At 33.9% G+C, this 18,625-nt stretch overlaps 1 protein-coding gene across 1 annotated transcript; it reads left to right on the top strand.

Moving 5' to 3' along the window:
* The first annotated feature begins 10,281 nt into the window (after positions 1 to 10,281).
* Positions 10,282 to 17,099, top strand: LOC18612423 (RNA-binding (RRM/RBD/RNP motifs) family protein). Its single transcript, XM_088807718.1, has 3 exons — positions 10,282 to 10,512; positions 10,850 to 12,050; positions 16,529 to 17,099. Exons 1-3 carry the CDS (start codon positions 10,294 to 10,296, stop codon positions 16,540 to 16,542), a joined length of 1,434 nt encoding a protein of 477 aa, XP_088663844.1. The 5' UTR covers positions 10,282 to 10,293; the 3' UTR covers positions 16,543 to 17,099.
* The last annotated feature ends 1,526 nt before the right edge of the window (positions 17,100 to 18,625 follow it).

Genomic DNA, 18,625 nt, shown 5'->3' with positions numbered 1-18,625 from the left:
ATTAAAATGATTGTCGAAAAGATGACTGAAGTTTATAAAGACTGGCATGAGAAACTTCCTTTTGCCTTACATACATATCGAACTTCTGTGCATACCTCCACCGAGGTAACTCTGTACTCATTAGTGTATGGTACAGAAGCAGTTCTACCTGTTGAAGTATAAATCCCATCATTTAGGGTGTTGATGGAAACAGAATTGAAAGATACTGAGTGGGTCCGTTCCCGTTACGAGCAATTGAATCTGATTGAGGAGAAAAGGCTTGCGGCTCTTTGTCATGGTCAGATGTACCAACGAAGGATGATGAGAGCATACGAGAAAAAAGTTCATCCTAGGCGGTTCCGAGAAGGAGAGTTGGTTCTCAAGAAAATACTCCCTAATCAAACTGATTTTCGGGGAAAGTGGATGCCGAATTGGGAAGGGCCATATGTGGTAAAGAAGGCTTTTTCAAGAGGAGCTTTGATTTTGGCTGACATGGATGGGGGAGATTTGCCTAATCCGATAAATGCGGATGCGGTGAAGAAGTACTATGCTTAAAAAAAAAATGAAAGGGGTTCGTGCTGAAAACCCGAAAAGGGCAGCTTGAGGCCAAAAAGCAGGAAATTAAAATGGATTTGAAGATGTCAGCCTAAAGGGAACACAAGATTGAGGTAGAAATACACGATGAATGGAGCTCCACAATTTCACAAAATAGGGGAAGCTAGGGAATCTGTAACCTACAGATTTGCTCAAAGCATCAAACAAGGACAATTCTTGAAGTCGAATATTAGATTGTTTTCTCTTAGTGGTCTGAGTGTTCATTACTTAAAGATCTAATGTTTGCCCTGTAAATTCTTTTTGCCTTGAATTATTTGATTTCTCATATATGAAATTCTCCTTCGCCTCTTTATTTTAACCCTTTCGTTATTTACCATCCCATGATTCACATAGTGATTGTCATAGAAATGAATGATAATTGGTAAAAGAAATAAACTAATTAAGCAAGAAATTACACTCATTGTTCAACAAAAGACTTAAGGATGAAAAAAGGAATGGTAGAGCCCTGAACCTAAGGCAAAGTCAAATGTCAAAAGAGATGGTACTTAGGAAAAATCTGGAGTTACCTGAATTCTACAAGAGGAAAGAAAACAGGCAAAGAAGATCGAAAGTTGCAGTGAAAAATCGGATGAAGCAAGAGAAAGGTCTTGGAACCTTAATGAATCACAAACATGAAAAGCATTCTATCATGTCAATCATGCATACATGCCTAGCCACGCACTCGACAAGAATCAAAATTAATTCATGTCCCAAGCGTCGAAGGTAGAAAGTCACTCGACCTAAAGGGTTGAGATTGTAAAACTTTGACGGAAAGATTTGAGTCTTTTTCATTTTATGTTAATTCAATTAAGTTAGCACTAATTTTGTTTAAATCGAACCTGTTGTGAGATAGGTCGAGCCTAGATTAAGTCTAAGAATTTCAATTTTGTTTAAATCGAACTTGTTGTGAGATAGGTCGAGCCTAGATTAAGTCTAGGATTTTCAATTTTGTTTAAATCGAACCCATTGTGAGATAGGTCGAGCCTAGATTAAGTCTAGGAACTTCAATTTTGTTTAAATCGAACCCGTTGTGAGATAGGTCGAGCCTAGATTAAGTCTAGGAATTTTAATTTTGTTTAAATCGAACCTATTGTGAGATAGGTCGAGCCTAGATTAAGTCTAGGAATTTTAATTTTGTTTAAATCGAACTTGTTGTGAGATAGGTCGAGCCTAGGTTAAATCTAGGAATTTTAATTGAATTTGTTCTAATATGGGTCAAGCCCAGATCAAGTCTAGAAATTTCATTTTTGTTTAAATCGAACTTATTTTGAGATAAGTCGAGTCTAGATCGATTTGATTAAACCAACTGGCTTCGAAATAAGCCAAATGTGGTGTCTACGTCTTTGCACTATCCTTGATTCTCAAGAATGTACAAAGAGGGGCAACTGTAGACACCTAAAAAAAATAATAAATAAATAAAAAATTTTAAATTATAATAAAATAAACTAAAATATAAAATAATATAAAAATATATAAAATATATATATAAAAAAAGGGGGATGGCTGGGCATACGCCCAGCCATCCCTTCCCCCAACCACCACGCATGATGGGGTTCTGGCCACCAACTCCCTGGTGCCAGAACCCCATCGCTGGGTTGTCCAAATTTTTGGACAACCCGACTTTTTAAGGACCACCTGCAAAAACCAAACGAGGGGGGCAGAAAACACAGATCAAAAAGCTACCACCAGAAGCTACCTAGCCACAAGCAAAGAAATACAAAAAAATCAAAACAAACATAAAGAAAAAACCAAAAAAGAAAACTAGTGAGATCTGAAAAATGAGGGAGATGGGAGTTTAAGGGTAGAAAAAAGTTTTTTGGGTAGGGGAGAATCGGCAGGGAGATTAGCGTCAAGGGAGGCTACCGGCTGAAAGTTGAAGAAGGGAAGAAGTGAAACGAAAAGAGAGTTTTTGTTGTGGCCGGCGGGTAAAGAGTAGGTGTTCGAAGAGAGGCCGGCGATTAGAGAGAAGAGAGAGAGGCCGACGAGTAGGTGTTCGGAGAGAGGCCGGCAAGTAGAGAGAAGAGAGAGAGAGAGGCCAGCGAGTAGAGAGAAGAAAAGACGTCGATGAAGAGAGGAAAGAAGGTTTTAGAGAGAAGACAGAGAGTGGCCAGCTAGAGAGAGAAAAAAAATTTGAAAATGAATAAAAAAAGCTAAAAAGAGTTTTTATACCTAGAGGAAGGAGAGCAAAACGGTGTCGTTTTAGTGGAGTGGCAGAAGTTGGAAGGTCCAGGCCCAAACGACGTCGTTTTGAGCAGCCCCACAAGCACCAAACGGTGCGTTTTGAACTCTGCTTTGTGGATCTCAGGAGGCAGGCCGGGTGTAACAGATTTGGGCTTCTGCGGGTCGGCGGGTTGGGCTAATTTGAGCCTAGTAAGGTATAACCCATTTTCTTTGGTTTGGGCCTATTTCAATTAATTTGAAGTTAGCCCGTTTTGTTTAAAAAAAATTACATTTTTTATTATGATTTGAACCACATTAGGAAAGTTAGCCATATATATATAAATGTCTCTTTTAATGCTAAAAAATAATAATGATAGTAGTAAATAAAAATAATAGTAAAAGAAGAATAAATATATATACATAAAATAAATAAATAAATAGAAAGAAAATTCATAATACCTATAGATTTTTTTAAGAAAAATATATATATAAATAATAACAATAATAAAAAATATTATAAATATATTTAGAGGCTTGCAAATAATAAAAAATAATAATAAAAAAAATAAATGGAACAATTACTTGAGTATTACCACCTAATAGGGGCAAAGAGTTGTCTCTTTCAGGTGGGTCACTTAAGGGCGGAGTTCGAAACGGATTTTCACCGAAGCGTCGGGATAAGTCCGAATTCTATACTCCTATACCCATTAGTCCGAATAATTGTTGTTTAAAATAGTATATAATGATAATAATAAATAATAATCATAAATATATGAATAAGTCAATAAATTACCTGAAATTATTAAGCATGTTAATATTACCAACCAACTAATTAATAAACACGGTCATGTATATTTCATCATTTTATATTGTCATTGCATGCCACATTTATTTTGCAAATGGTGCGGGAATCCCGATGATGGGATTTCTCCGAGGAGCTTGTAGAGACGAGTTCTTCCGGTAATATCTCTAGGTGAAGAAAATTTCGAGATTTCACCAAAGCGTTGGGATGGTCTTCGAATAATTTTTCAATAAAAGATTACCGACTCCATCATTTAAAATAAACAAGTCATGACATCATTTTACGCTTGCATCATGTGCATACGTAAAACCAAATAAAAAAAACTCAGTCTGTCAATTTAATAAAAATTTAATTAATAAAGTAGGGATTAAACTAAGAGAAGGCTATATTAAGATGACTTGAGATTAAATGGTACCGTTCGTAGAACGGGCGTCACGGAGGTGCTAACCCTTCTCCGTGCGTAACCGCACTCCCGAACCAATCTCTAAAAACGTGGACCAGTTCTCACTCTGTCGATGAATCTAAAATCAATTTAGAACTTCGTCGATAGAATCGGGTTAATAGGTGACCAATCACACCTAGATAAAAAAGATTGGTGGTGACTCCTAAACGATTTTAATTTTCGCCTACGTTTGGTGGTCGGGTTCCCGGACTCTCACTTTGCGACAGTTCACACACGGAAAAAGGTGTGTGTGTATGCATGATATGATAAATTTGTTAAGTAAAGGTAAATGGATAGGCTTGCTTGGGCTTAGTGAGCTATACTTATTGAGCTCATGCGCCAGTCATGGCCCGAGAAATTGGGTCGTGACATATATGTTCACGCCGTTTGTTATTTGGGGTAGAATATCTATTTTCAAATCTAAAGAACTTGAGTTAAATTATAGTAAAACCTTAAGCATTTAGAAGAAATTTGCCCTATTAAAAAATGGCTTAACATTTGATGTACTAATAATGTATAGTTTCTATATACACTGTCAGACCACCAAATCTTGAAATTTCATTAATGAGGCTTTTAAGTCATAGTGTCTTCTTATTTTGAGAGAAATAAAAAGTGGATCTTATTTTTTTTACCTCATTAATGAAGTGTCAAGATTTGGTGATATCATAGTGTATAAAAACTATACACTGTCAACGCATTAAATATTAATATTAAAAAATTCACAACACCCAAAATATCAAAAAAGAAAAAACCTAAAACCACCTTTAAGAAATCTAAAATTTCTTTTGTGTCCCTTGAACTAAAAACTAAATATAGTTAGAAGTCCAAACGACTTCGTTTTTTAACCAACCAAGCCTAAAGAGAAAAAAAAAAAAAGGGACAATTATCCACTACGGAGCTCTTCCCTCACCTATAGTGGTAATATAGATAGATAGATGCGACCGCCTAAATCAATATCCCATGTATATTTGTGCTAGATTATATATTTGGATATCTTTAGTTTCCTTTTTGGTAAACATATTTCCTTGATCATGTTAACTCATGCAATTCTAATTAAATTTAATTCTTTGAAAAACTTCATAGGTATTTTTTTGTCCTTTTGGTTCATCATTTGAATAATTTTATGCAGGCCTTAAACCGCCTATCTAGAAGAACCTTAATTATATCTATAAATGGATTTTACTATCTAATCAGTATTTCAGTCAAAATATATAAAAAGAAAATAATGATTGAATATGTTATATTTATGTTTTCCTTTTGATAATTTAGTAGTTATTGATTTAAAAGCACAGCTAAAAACCAAAGGGATGGTGTTGGTTGAGGGCTGGGGTTGATTTAAACGTCAGCCCAAAAGGGAGGATAGGTGACTTACAGCCTGGTAGTCTAGCTTTGCTGTTACTTGAGTCCTAGGTTTGGTCCACCCATCCATTAATGCTTGTTTACAATATTGGACAAAGTTTATGGTTTAAATTAGAAATATCCACGAGCAACAAATGGCCGTAATTATTCAATACTTGAGTCGATTTGAACATTTCTTTTGGTAGAAGGAATGTTTGACTAACGACATTCCTCTATGAAAATACATATAAAAATTAGGTTTGGAAAATCTTAGCACCAATACACCAAATACTCTATGGAGTAAATTTTTTTTAGTGATTTGTAATATGAAAAGTAAAACTTCAAAATTTAAAATAAATAGAGGTAAGTTCCGAGGCATAGACATTGATCAAATAAATGTGTGCCATTAAAAATTAGATGGAAAAGGTAAAATGCAAGCAAGCAAGGAGATGAATGGAAGGAAGGGGAGACAAAGCATATCTCTCTTTACACATCATTTAATTAATGCAAGTCTTATGTTGCATGTGATGTATCTCTCCCATCATCACATCATCCCAACTAGTGGCAGGCTGGACAACAACCATGTAACCCACTAACCTTAGCTCTTGTACATAACGAATCAAACCTCCAAATAAAACCTTGATTCTTCTGCAATCTCTAAGAGGACAAATTTGGCATCAACTACCTTTGCTTTTAAAAGGCTCAATTAATTTCCAAACTCCAACTTTATTTTCAGATGAAATAAATTTGTTTGTTCCTTGTGTAATTCTAAATTGTCTCTTTATTAACCGAAAAGGAAAGCGTATTTGAGGGCTATGCAAATTTTGGCAAGTAATGAGACGATAGGTGGAGTAATTAAGCCAGCTAGGTAGTGGAAAAACCAAAGTACCTTTCGTGGAGGGCACGAAGCAAAGATGCTCGACTGCTAATCATCTTCCCTTATCCAATATATATAACTACAGCTTTGAAGTTTTCCATCCACCATCCATGCAAATGCCACACCTAACTCCTTGTAGAGTGCTCAATAATCACTGTTACGTTAAAGGAAAATTATTAAATTAACTAATAATCTAACGCATGGCTTTACATTCATTTTACTCTTTAATAAACAAGAGCATTTATTTTGTATAAAACATATTATACATAGGTGATTTATTAATAAGATTATTCTTGAAATGTACTTGTACATTACAAGGTAACTTGTAAATGAGTTCGAACTTTGATTAAATTATCATCTTCTTTTATGTTTACTAAATTAAATAAGAACTTCAATTATGAGTTTGTTTAAAGTTAATTTATGAACTCATAAATGAGCTCAACTCAAAAAGGAAGTTAAGTTTAGTATTCAACTTTCAATTTCAATAATTTTTTAATAAAAAAATTAGCTCAAATTAATTTTAAATTTGAATTAGACAAAAATACAAAATAAAAAAAAATTGAATGAATGAACTCACAGTTATACTAGTTGTGTTTTAACTTAACTGGGTTACACTGATTTTGTGCCAATATAATGCTGGTAATTGGCATAATTGCCTACTAATTAACAGCAGGTAACAGCAAATTCTAGCAGCCTTAAAAGTACTCAAAAAAGGAAAATCCAGCTACTTAACTACTTGGAGTTAGGCCAAAATGGTAAAAGTAATACCGAAAATAATAATTGATAAATAAGTAATTAAGTTGAAGTAAGCGAAATTAGTCAATTTTCATTAAGGATTAAAGACAAAAAAAAAAAAACAAAAATTAAAGCTTATAGAGGAAACTATTAAAAAATATACAATATATATAAAATTTTAAGAAAGTCACATCTCATAGTTACACGAGGCTCCACCTGTAGAGATTAATTATTGGCTTTTGTTAATATTGAATGAGTGTTCGCTTTTGGTGCAAAAGTTTTTTTTTTCTTTTTCTGACAAATAATTTGCGTTGGTATTAAATATGTGCTTCTTATATCAGGTAATATATGTGCCAAATGATTAGGGAGAAGAAAGAAAAAAAATGCTAGCTTAATAAATACTAAGTTTCTTTTTTTTAATTGAAAGATAATTTATAATTTTTATAATAAAAAAGCGGAATACTGTATATTTTGCAAGAGGCAGTTTGGTTGGTTCGTGTACTATTTTTTTTGTTTTGTTTTGTTTTGATAAGCAAAAGTAAAATGGTATTTGGATACAAAAATAGATAAATATTTTTTGAAAAATTATAGCTAAAATATGTTATTTTAATTTGTAGATTGTAGAAAACATGATTTTACTTTTGCTTAAATTAATTATCTTATAATTTATGCTATATTTTATTATATATTTTTAGTCAATTATAAATTTACTTTTTTATGTTTTGATTTTGTCTTAAACTATCTCTTCAAAAAGAAAATAAGAAAATTATCAACTAGACGGATTGAAATTGATTTGGGTTAAAAAAAACGTTACCAAATTGTATTTTCCATACTTTTTTTCTTTTTTCTTTCTAATAAAAAAGAGAGAACTGTATGCTTCAAGAGTTATTAAAAAAATAAGTTAATATAATTATTTAAATAGATATGTTATTTAATCTTATTTTTTGATGAATAAAAATTTCACCACTACTATTGTTTTTCTGAAACTTATCTGATAGTATATTGAATTGCTATTCTACTTTTTATGTTATTAAGTTGTATTGCTCAAATTATTCACATATAAATTAAATTATTTTATATATCTGAACATTTAATTTATTGGTTGGTACATAATCATTTTGTTTAAAGAGCAAAATTTTAATTCTTTTTTCTCAATTATTAAAAAAAATCAATTTATTCCATGACCTAAAAAGGCTAGTTTAAGTTTATCATAAACAACCAAAAACATGTTTACTTAAATTTAATAGTTTACGCTCTTGACCCAAAAAAAAATCCTAAACAAAATTTAACAAAATTAGAGAAAAAAATAAAAAAAATAAAACAAATGGACAAATTAGACCCGCACAAGCAATGGACCTCTCCTCTTTTTTTTTTCTTTGAAAAATGAAATTGGAGTTTAGGTCTTCGGTCGTGATGCTCATCCCCACACTAGTTAAGTTGCACGATTCACAATTTCACATACATATTAATAATATTATTTATATATATTTTCACATTTTACACATGTCTTAATATAATAATTTTAAGAGTAATATTTAACATTTATAGACAACATTGCAAATTTTACTTTCTTAATGTTAAAAGACAATTTTCTCTTAATTTAAAATTAATATTTTATAATTTTTTTATGTTAACAATCATAAAATCATCAAAATTTACAAAAAAAAAAGTTTAAAATTTTTAACATAAAATATATTGAAACCGAAGATCTTCTTTCATCGTAGTAGCATCAAAACCACTTTTAATATTTATATGTTTTAGTAATTAAAGAAAAACAAGATACGGTAGTTCATTGGTCAAAATTAATAAAAGAAATTACCTAATTTAATTTACTTGACGTTTATCTCAAATGCACCAAACTTAAATTCAAAGTATTAATTTCAAAAACAAGTAGTCAAATAAAGTTAAAAGAAAAAAAAAAAAACTCAGATCAATTCTGACAATACTGCTGCTGGAGTTGAATTATTCGTACACCTAAAAACAAAATAAAAAAAATATCAACGATCCGAATGAGATCATTGTTATTAATCAATTGATGAAAACGAAAATCCAACGGCCTGCTTCAATTTAAAAAGGACCCAAACAAAGTCCAATAAGAGTAGAATGGACCTGAAACTCTCATGCATGCAGGAGACAAGCATTAACGCGCGTGGAGGTGCGGCAGTAGAGTAACATGATCCCAATAAGTATAAAAGGAGGGAGGACAAGCCAAATCTCCTCCCCACCAAATTTATCAGATCAAATAAACCTCTCTCCAAAAAAAACGAAAAACTTTCCTTTTCTTTTTTTTTTTTTTCATTTTTTTACTGCAATAAAAAAGAAACCTTTTTATTTTTTTTTTACATAAAAATTTTCAAACCGATTTCCTAAAATATATAAAATTAAATGAAAAGAAGAAAGAATATCAGGCTCTCTCCTCCATTTTTCTGAGAGACTTTCTCTCTCTCTCTCTCTCTCCCTCTCTCTATATATTCCTCACGGCATACCCTTGAAAATCTTCCCTTTCTCTCTCTACAACATTTCTCTCTTTCCTCTTTTTCTATCTAAACAAAGTGTGTTTTTTTTCTTGCATTTATACGATACAAATTTTTATAAATATTTGTCTTAACTGAATTTGCATTGTGGGTGTAAAAAAAAAATTGAGATTTTTATAAGGAAGGACACAATTGAGAGAAGAAGGAAATATTATTTGTGGGGGGCAAGGCAAATAGAAGAGAAGAAAGAGGATGAAATTAACCTCCTCTATTCTTATTCTTATTGTGCCTCCTCTCAGATCTTAGTTTTTTGCAAGATTTGGCACTTGGCTTTCCTTTGATTGGTGGGTTTTTTTTTTAGCTGAATCTGGATTTGGGTTTTCGATCCTTTGCTTTAATTTTCAATAAAAGTTTTATAGCTACATCAATTTTCTGATTGATCATCTGTCTGGGTACTTTTTTGCTTTTGCCTTTTCATTTCTGAACTCCAGGTGAAGTTAAATTCCGGGGTGGTCGGTTGATTGATCCTGGGAGGATCTGTTTGTTTCTAAATTTTGAATCAGAGAGAAAATTTCCATTTTGTATCGGATTACAGTTTTGTTGTTAAAATAAAAGGTATTGAATTGTATCTGCATTATTGTGATTGGATTGCTAAGGTCAATGAAAGACACAATTTATATATGTTATTATTAATATGATTCACTGAGAAGGTTCTTTTGGTATTAATTTTTGATTGGTCTATTATAATTGTCGTTGCAATTAAATTTGATGTCTTGCATTGGATCCAGTAATGAATTTGGCCTTCTTATGTTAGAGTGTGTGTCTGATTTGCATTTGTGGAAAATTTAGACTTTCTATTGATGGAGCTAGTTTTTCTGGAATGTAGAAAAAGATGTCTGAGAATGGTAAGCTATTTATTGGTGGGATATCTTGGGACACCAATGAGGAGCGTCTCAAGGAATATTTTAGTAGTTTTGGTGAAGTGGTAGAGGCAGTGATCATGAAGGATAGGACCACAGGCCGTGCCCGTGGTTTTGGTTTTGTTGTCTTCTCTGACCCGGCTGTTGCTGAGAGAGTCATCAAGGAGAAACACAACATTGATGGCAGGATGGTAAGTTGTTGATTTTAAGCACACTTTTTTAGATTAATGTTGTGCAATGTACTATCATTGATGCTAATAGGTTATTGTAGCAAAGGATGAAATTCAATTCCTTATCGGAGTTATGAACCTGATATTGTAATTGCAGGAATTGGTATTATTCTGGTTCTGTCTCCAACTAATTCAAATTTGAACCAAGAGTAATCATGCTACCTCTTATGTATCTTTTTTGTTGCAATGATATTGGTTTTGTTTGTAATTTTATTCATTTAGTGAAATTACTTATACTGAGCTGAAGGAGTTTGTGATGTTTAAGTTTTATTTTCACTATCGAGTTACTTATCCTCAGGTTGAGGCAAAGAAGGCAGTTCCTCGGGATGACCAGAACATTATGGGTAGAAGCACTAGCAGCATCCATGCTTCGCCTGGTCCAGGCCGCACACGAAAGATTTTTGTAGGAGGTTTAGCATCTACAGTCACAGAGAGTGACTTTAAGAAGTATTTTGATCAGTTTGGGAACATCACAGATGTTGTGGTGATGTATGATCACAACACGCAAAGGCCTAGGGGCTTTGGTTTCATCACTTATGATTCAGAAGAGGCAGTGGACAGAGTGTTGCTAAAAAATTTCCATGAACTGAACGGTAAAATGGTTGAGGTCAAACGAGCAGTTCCCAAAGAGTTATCACCTGGTCCTAGTCGTAGCCCACTTGGTGGATATAACTATGGTCTGAATAGGGTCAACAGCTTTCTTAATGGTTACACTCAGGGATATACTCCAAGCAGTGTTGGAGGCTATGGACTTAGGATGGATGGTAGGTTCAGCCCTGTTGCTGGTGGTCGAAGCGGGTTTCCTCCTTTTGGTTCTGGTTATGGAATGGGCGTGAACTTTGAGCCAGGGTTGAACCCAAGTTTTGGAAATACTGCAAATTTTAGTAGTAATATCAGCTATGGACGGGGGTTGGGCCCTTACTATATTGGTAATACAAATAGATTTGGTAGTCCTATTGGGTATGATGCAAGTAGTGGAGGTAATTCTTCCTTTTTCAGCTCTGTGACCCGGAATCTTTGGGGAACTGGGGGGCTTAATTATAACACAAATGCTGCTAGTTCCAGTGCATATATGGGATCTGGAAGTGGGAGTATCGGAGGAAGTGCCTTTGGAAGCAGTGGAATTAGTTGGGGTTCTTCTGCAATTTCCGGTCAAGGTGGAGGAAATAATGTTCCTAGCAATAGTGTTAATTTTGGCTATGGAAGTGGTGATAGCAGCTTTGGGTTGGGAACAGCAGGGTATGGAAGAAACAGTGGGACAAATGTGCCACCAACATCATCATACACAACATCAAATGGTGGTTATGATGGAGCCTTTGCAGACCTTTATGGTGGTGCTTCAGTTTATGGTGACACCACGTGGCGAACATCAACGTCTGAGCGAGATGGTTCTGGTTCCTTTGGCTATGGACTTGGTAGTGCCACTTCTGATGTTTCTGGTAAAAGTTCTCCTGGTTATGTTGGTGGTTATAGCGTTAATAAGAGACAATCAAATAGAGGTAAGACTTGTTACTAGCATCCTAAAATTTTTCTGTAAGAGATTTTCAGCTTGAGGAAATTTCCTGTTAACTTTAAAGAATTATTATTGATGTTCATAGGAGGTTAGTTGCAAAATCTTGTTTAGATGTTGTAGAAGCATAACTAAATAGAACCTTAAAAACTTTTATGTTAGGACTCTGCAAGCTATCTTTCTTTGGGTCCAAGTCTTAAATTTGGCAACACATGCCTTGTAGTAGTATGATCTTTCATTTCTTAACAGCTGCTTACTTTGCTTTCTAGTTATAGAAGAACAATGTCTGTCAAGATCAATAGACATCTTTTGAACGTAATGACTATATGATTCATTTATTAATTGAATGTTGTTATTATTTGTAATGTGTATAGCATTTACATTTGACAGGTTTCATAACATCTCCGAAATTGGTTATATAATTTGGTAACTTTTAATAAATCTTTAAATCTTCAAAGACGGGGGTAGAGAAAAAGAGATAATGGAAATTTTTGTTGAATAATTAAGGCTCCTAAAATTTTCAAGTTATGATATTAATGTTGAAACTGTTGTATCAAAATAATAGTTGTCTTGTACAAAGATATTTTCATAGAGTAACAATAGCACAGACAAAGAAAACATTTTTGATCTATCTTGTTATTGCTCCTTCTATTGTAAACACGTTTGTTCTTGCACAAGTTGAAATAGCTATTTTGGCTGCTTGAATACTTCCTATGTTTAAGCTCGAATTTTAAGATTTCAGATGCGCTAATTGGTTTCCTGAAATTAGTAGCACCTTTAGGGTTATATTTCTTATTTCATATTATGTTAGGATTTATAGGTTGTAAGCTATAAATATGTAAGTTTATAATTTTCTAAAGAGTTTTGATGATGGATTATGGAGATATTCAGTTGTTGGAATTAAATTCCTTCTCTCTACTTGTCCTTCCCTCTGGTTTTCTTTTTCCTCGAATTTTCTGCCTTTCTCTCTCCATATTTCTGTATTTCTTTCCCTTCTCTTCAGTTTTCCTCTCTTACTTCTAACTTGTGCCACCTCATTCTCATCTTTTCAGCTAATCTTCTTGGCCTACCGTTGCTTGAATTGTTATCAATCTTTAATTCCTTGATATCTCTTTAGCATTTTTAAAGTTTAAAGTGCAATTCTAATTTGAACAAAGCTCTTCACTAGACATACCAAGTTGGAGCTCTGTGTAACTTACCTTTTAAGTTCCTGTATGACCTATTCCAAGTGGAAGTCATGCAAATAGATGGTTTCAGAGGCAACTCCTAAAATCTTTGACATGGTACACAGCTATTGTGCATGTGTGAATTGTGATTTTGGACAGACATTCCATTGTGATTTAGTGTTTGCATGCTATGAATAGTCAAAGAATTATTGCAAATATAGTTTTTCGTAAACATCTTGAAAGAAATGTGTTACATTCTCATTTTTCTAAACACAGACACACACCTGTGATTCCTTGACAACTGATTGCAAGAGTTCTAAGTTTTTGTCACAGTCATTTTTCATGGCACCTATAAAATCTTTTCTTTACTGTTACCTTAATGTGATTGTCTTGGAATGTTACTTTTCTTCTCAGAACTTTTCCCATGCTTCTTAGCACTTCGCCATTCAAGTCCTTTTTCAGTAATGTTCATTGAAAACTTTTTTGTTGGGACAGAAACAAAGTCTTAGATCATTTTTTATGGAGAGAATATAAATGTGTCTTATAAGGACGTATTTCTTTTTCCTCCACCTTCTGTGGATTGCTTTTTGGTCTTTTGGTTTTTTGTTCCTTTTTTTGGGCTAGGCAAAGTGAAGCAATTGCTTTTGCTCTCCCATCTTCTGTTTTCCCCTTCAACTTCATTGGCCCTTTCATGTTAAATGGCTTAGTGGTCTCATGTCAACTCTACAATATTTCCACTTGGTTGTGGTGTGATCAGGTTCCTAAGCATAAAAATGAACAGAGTGCTTAGAGAAGGAGGATGCCTGAGAATTGAATGGCAAAGACAAATGAGTTGAATTTGTGCCTTGCACATTTAGATTTAGCATGGGTTTGGTTTAGCTCTATGTTTCTCATATGACAGGCAGTTGAACTTTAACCGTGTTTCTCTTGATATTGACAGAGGGGTATCATTCTGTTTTCTAGACATGCCACTTAAATCTTGTCCCTTTTTTTTTTTTTTTTTTGTAGATGTGAGGCACCATAATTTGCTTATGGAGGTTCTTTTGTCACTTCTTACTTCCTCTTTTTAGTTAATTTAGGGTCATGAAAACATGATAGTAACTAAGAAGAGAACCAACTGCATTATTTTCATTTTCATAGAAGTGTTAGTTTATATCCATCCGTTGTAGAACATGCACCTATATGAACTCTCTCTCTCTCTTTCTAGTAACTAATAAGAAAACTAACTGCGTTATATTTTGTTTCCATAAAAGCATTAGTTTGTATCCAACTGTTGTAGAACATGCAGTTATACAAAAATACCTGAAATCTCTCTCTCTCTTTATATATATATATATATATATATATATATATGTATGTATGTATGTATATATATGTATGTATGTATGTATTCACACATAGATATGCCTAGGCTGCAGCTCAATGATACCAGCATGCAAGTTTTTCTTTTCAAAAGGTAGAAGGTGGAAGAGGCATGTCTTAGTCAAGTGTCTTTTCCTTTTCTTCTTCAAGTTATATTTGATTATAAACAATGCTTTTAATCGATAAAGAAGGACAATGCATTTTGTTTTTATAATTATTTTACCAGAATAGAGAAAAGGTTAACTTTGTCAATGTGTGAATTTTTGTTAAAAATAGAGCTGTCCTGTCAAGTTTGGGGTAAGGGCTTCCATGGAATAAGACTATCCATTGCCTTATTTCTTTTAACGAGTATTATTAACCGTTGGATAGACTTTCGTTCACTAGCTATTACTGCTATTAATGTTGGTTATTTAGAAAAAAAAAAAAAAACTAAATGTCTATGATCATTTGTACTTGAAAATCAGAACTCTTTAATTTTTTTTTTTGGTACATGTGATATTATGGGCTGCACAATGGGAGGTAGCCTTCTCCTGTAGCATTTGTTTCATTTGAGGTGAATGCTTTTCCAGTGCCTTGTGTTTAAGGTCCCAGCACTTTGAAGGTGCCTTATGTCTTTAAAAGCACTGCTGTCTGCATATGGTAGGACACACACAAAGATGGAAGGGAGCCGCTATAGAAACATTAGACCAATTATTATCATCCTTTTATACTTAAGCCTATATGTGAATATAGCATGATAACTTGCATTTGCACCTTGACTTCCTCATATTCTCATATTCTGGTGGACTGGGTGGGTTTTGGTTTTTTTTTTACATCTCTATTCTGAAATTTATAGAAAGTTAATGAAAAAGGAAAGAAAGTGATGGTTAGGGTAGTGGTTGATATAAGACTTTGATGCATATTTGCATGCTCTTTAATTTACTTTGCATGGAAGTTTAAATGTATGATAACTAAAATGATTAGAAGAAGTAGATTGATATTTGAGTTGACCATTGGATATCTGGTAATCCTGCTACTCTTGAAGTTGCTATGACTGGGGAAAAAGAGTAGCCAAACCATAAACCCCAACTTGTCTGGAGGTGGAGCGTTCAAAGTTCCTAGGGGTTGCGAGATTAAGTCCTGTAGCTATTATATGAATGGCCTAAGTTTATAGTATAGACTTCTGCAATGGATGGGGGATTTATGAATTCAGAAAGATTTCACTCCTATGATCCAGTCCAACCATTGGATTCTAAAGAAGTTAAAAGGAAAGGAAAGGAAAAAGCAAAGGAATCGTCTTGGAAAGAAAGGGCAAGGAGACATTCTTTTCAGAGTCTTCTATTGAAGGATCTACTCAAGAATCTTGTAGAGGGATTGAATTAAGTAGATTTCATATGAGTGGCCTATCTTGTAGTCCTGATTGGCAATTCTAAAGTTCTTTTAGAATTGGATTTTCTTTTGACAAGCAATAATTCTTCAACGTATGCTAAAAGGGTTTCATGGCTTGAGGCAAGCATGGTATTTAGAGCACATGATAGAATGAATTCTGATAGAATCCACTAGTTGGCTAAGGAAAAAGGTTATGGACTCAGAGTCTGTATTATTGAGTTATTGTCTGATGTGCAGAGTTTCTTGACTGCTCTTTTTGGCCTTACAGTCATAGATTTGATTGCCTGCTGTTGCAATAAATTTGTTTATGGTCTTTTATATGTGTATTATTTCAACAATTATGCTTCAGCAACTGGCAACTTTTGTTCTTTTTTTTACTAATTGAAGTTAGAAATTTCTGATCCCGCTTGTAAGTGCTCTAGTACTATCTTGTTCTTTTGAAGAAACCAAATGCTCTTTTAGATTTTTCCCAAAACATGTTTTTTAATGTACTTTCTAAAAGATTGTTGTAATCAGTACTTCTTGAGTTTTTTTCTTTACATTTACACAATTTGGTTTTCTCTTGGTTCAGGAATTGCTACCTAGAAGATTATTTTGGTTATCACAATACTGTAGGTGAAGATAATCTTGTGAAGCAGGTGATCTGTGAATTCTGCACATTTCCCTCGTTTATATCTTTCAGTTAAATGAAAGTTGGTTATCTAGAGCTAACTGGAGTGTGCCTGTTTTGGAGAATTAAATTTAGAGATAGAGATTACAAGGGATTTTGTGTTAAGGCTTGAGTTTTGAGTTATCTTTTTAGGTTTTTTTTTTTGGGTACTTGAGTGAGATGTAAAATCAGATTGCGGGATATAGTCAGAAATGTATCATGCATCTCATGTGAGGCGGCGATACATAAGGATATAGACTATTTTTTTTTTCTCCCTAGAATTTATGTTCTGTAATGGCTCTGGCAAAGTTGTGGGTTCTTGTCAGGTATGCTTTGTGTTTTTTTTTTTTTTCCTTATCTTCCATTATTTGGGTTTGTTGTTCAGCCAGATTGTATCTGAGGTTCTTGTCGATTTACTAGTGTGAAACATTAAAAGGGATACCGATCTAGGGTCCCTCTGAATAAGTTACGACATATGCTGATTCTTTCTCCATTGAAACTTTTGTGGAACAGGTTGAAACTTTGTTTGTGGAAAATTGAAATGGACAATTAGAATTGAATTTTGATCTCATACCTTTTGCTTTGCTTGCAATACATTGAGAAAACACATAACTACACAAACCTTTGTACAGACTAAATATGCAAGCCATGTTCATGATTAGTGCCGTTTTGATGATTTCTGGATGATGCTATCGTCTGTCTATCTCAATCTCTGTATCTCCACCAATGCCTGTCTGGATGGAAAATCACTCTATGCTTGCCTTTGACAAGTAGCATGATACAAGTTGCTTCCTCGTGCGTTCAACCACGAGTAATGCTTATATTATGATAGGGACACCGTAAAGGGAGACCATTTGGCTTGCTGCATTCATATGCTATGTTTTGCTTTATATTATTCTTTGATTGCAATGGAAAGAGCTGAGGCGAGAGGAGCTCGGAATAGCTAATAGCCCAAAAGTTGAAAAACAAAAAAGGGGAGGGGAGGGAACATCACCTTTCCGACCTTTGATCACTATGTAATTGGTTGTGAGGAATCAATTTGAACCTGTTTTACAGGCTGTAAATTGGTAAAACCCCAATCCTACTACACGTAATTGATGGGGAGAAAGCTAATGGGGTGGGCATTGGGCCGACAATCTTTCCCTCTGAAAGAGCTTTGCCTATTGACTTGGAAAAAACATGGATGAACAACGCGGATGGTGATGAGAAAACACTAGCGGGGAACATGTGGGCATCTTGACCTCTGCTTTGTAAGCATCTATCCCGGGTTGATCTAATTTCTTTCAAAGTTGTTTGATGCGCAAGGTGTGCGGCTGTTAGTGATCAAATTCGCCACCGCAATGATCCTACTACATTAACAGTTTTACTAATTCCTTTACTTTTTGACACACCAGAGAATCAAAGTGATCACACAAGGTAGGAAGGAATCGTATCATCTTGGCATCGTTTTAAGCCTTCCGTGGATGCATGTTTTCTCATCTTCAGCTTCGCTCATCCAAGCTGTCTCCATAAGGATAAGGGAGACTACTCTCTGTTGGAATAATTTAATTTTTTTTTTTTTTGTGTCTAAATTCATTGTATAGGTGTATTGCGTATATTTATTCATGTATGTCTTGTTACTTGTGGTATATGTAATTAAATGTCAAGAGTCACTTATTGTACCTATAAATACCCTATTGTACGGGGCCATTGGAATGCAAGTGAGAAGAAGAATTTCAAAAGATCTTCCTCTTTCTCCAACAAAGTGGTATCAAAACCACTTTCCCAGATACGTGAGAGATTATAGATAAGGACTATGATCCAACACAAGGTTGAGAAGGGTGCTCTGGCAAAATCCAGGAACAAGGATAAACAAGCTCTCACCCTCATCCATACAAGTTTGGATGATTATATTTTGTAAGCTCTCCAATGTAATTTATGCAAAAGAAGTCACACTTGAGTATTTGATTTCTTAGTTAATAAGATTTTACAAAATTCATTTCAAGGAGTTGATAAAGTGAAGAAGGTGGGACTCCAATC

This window comes from Theobroma cacao, chromosome 1 (genome assembly GCF_053813885.1).
Source record: "Theobroma cacao isolate CCN51 chromosome 1, ASM5381388v1, whole genome shotgun sequence".
NCBI lineage: Eukaryota > Viridiplantae > Streptophyta > Magnoliopsida > Malvales > Malvaceae > Theobroma > Theobroma cacao.
The sequence above is the reverse complement of the archived record's forward strand: the minus strand, read 5'-3'. Positions and strand labels throughout refer to the sequence as shown.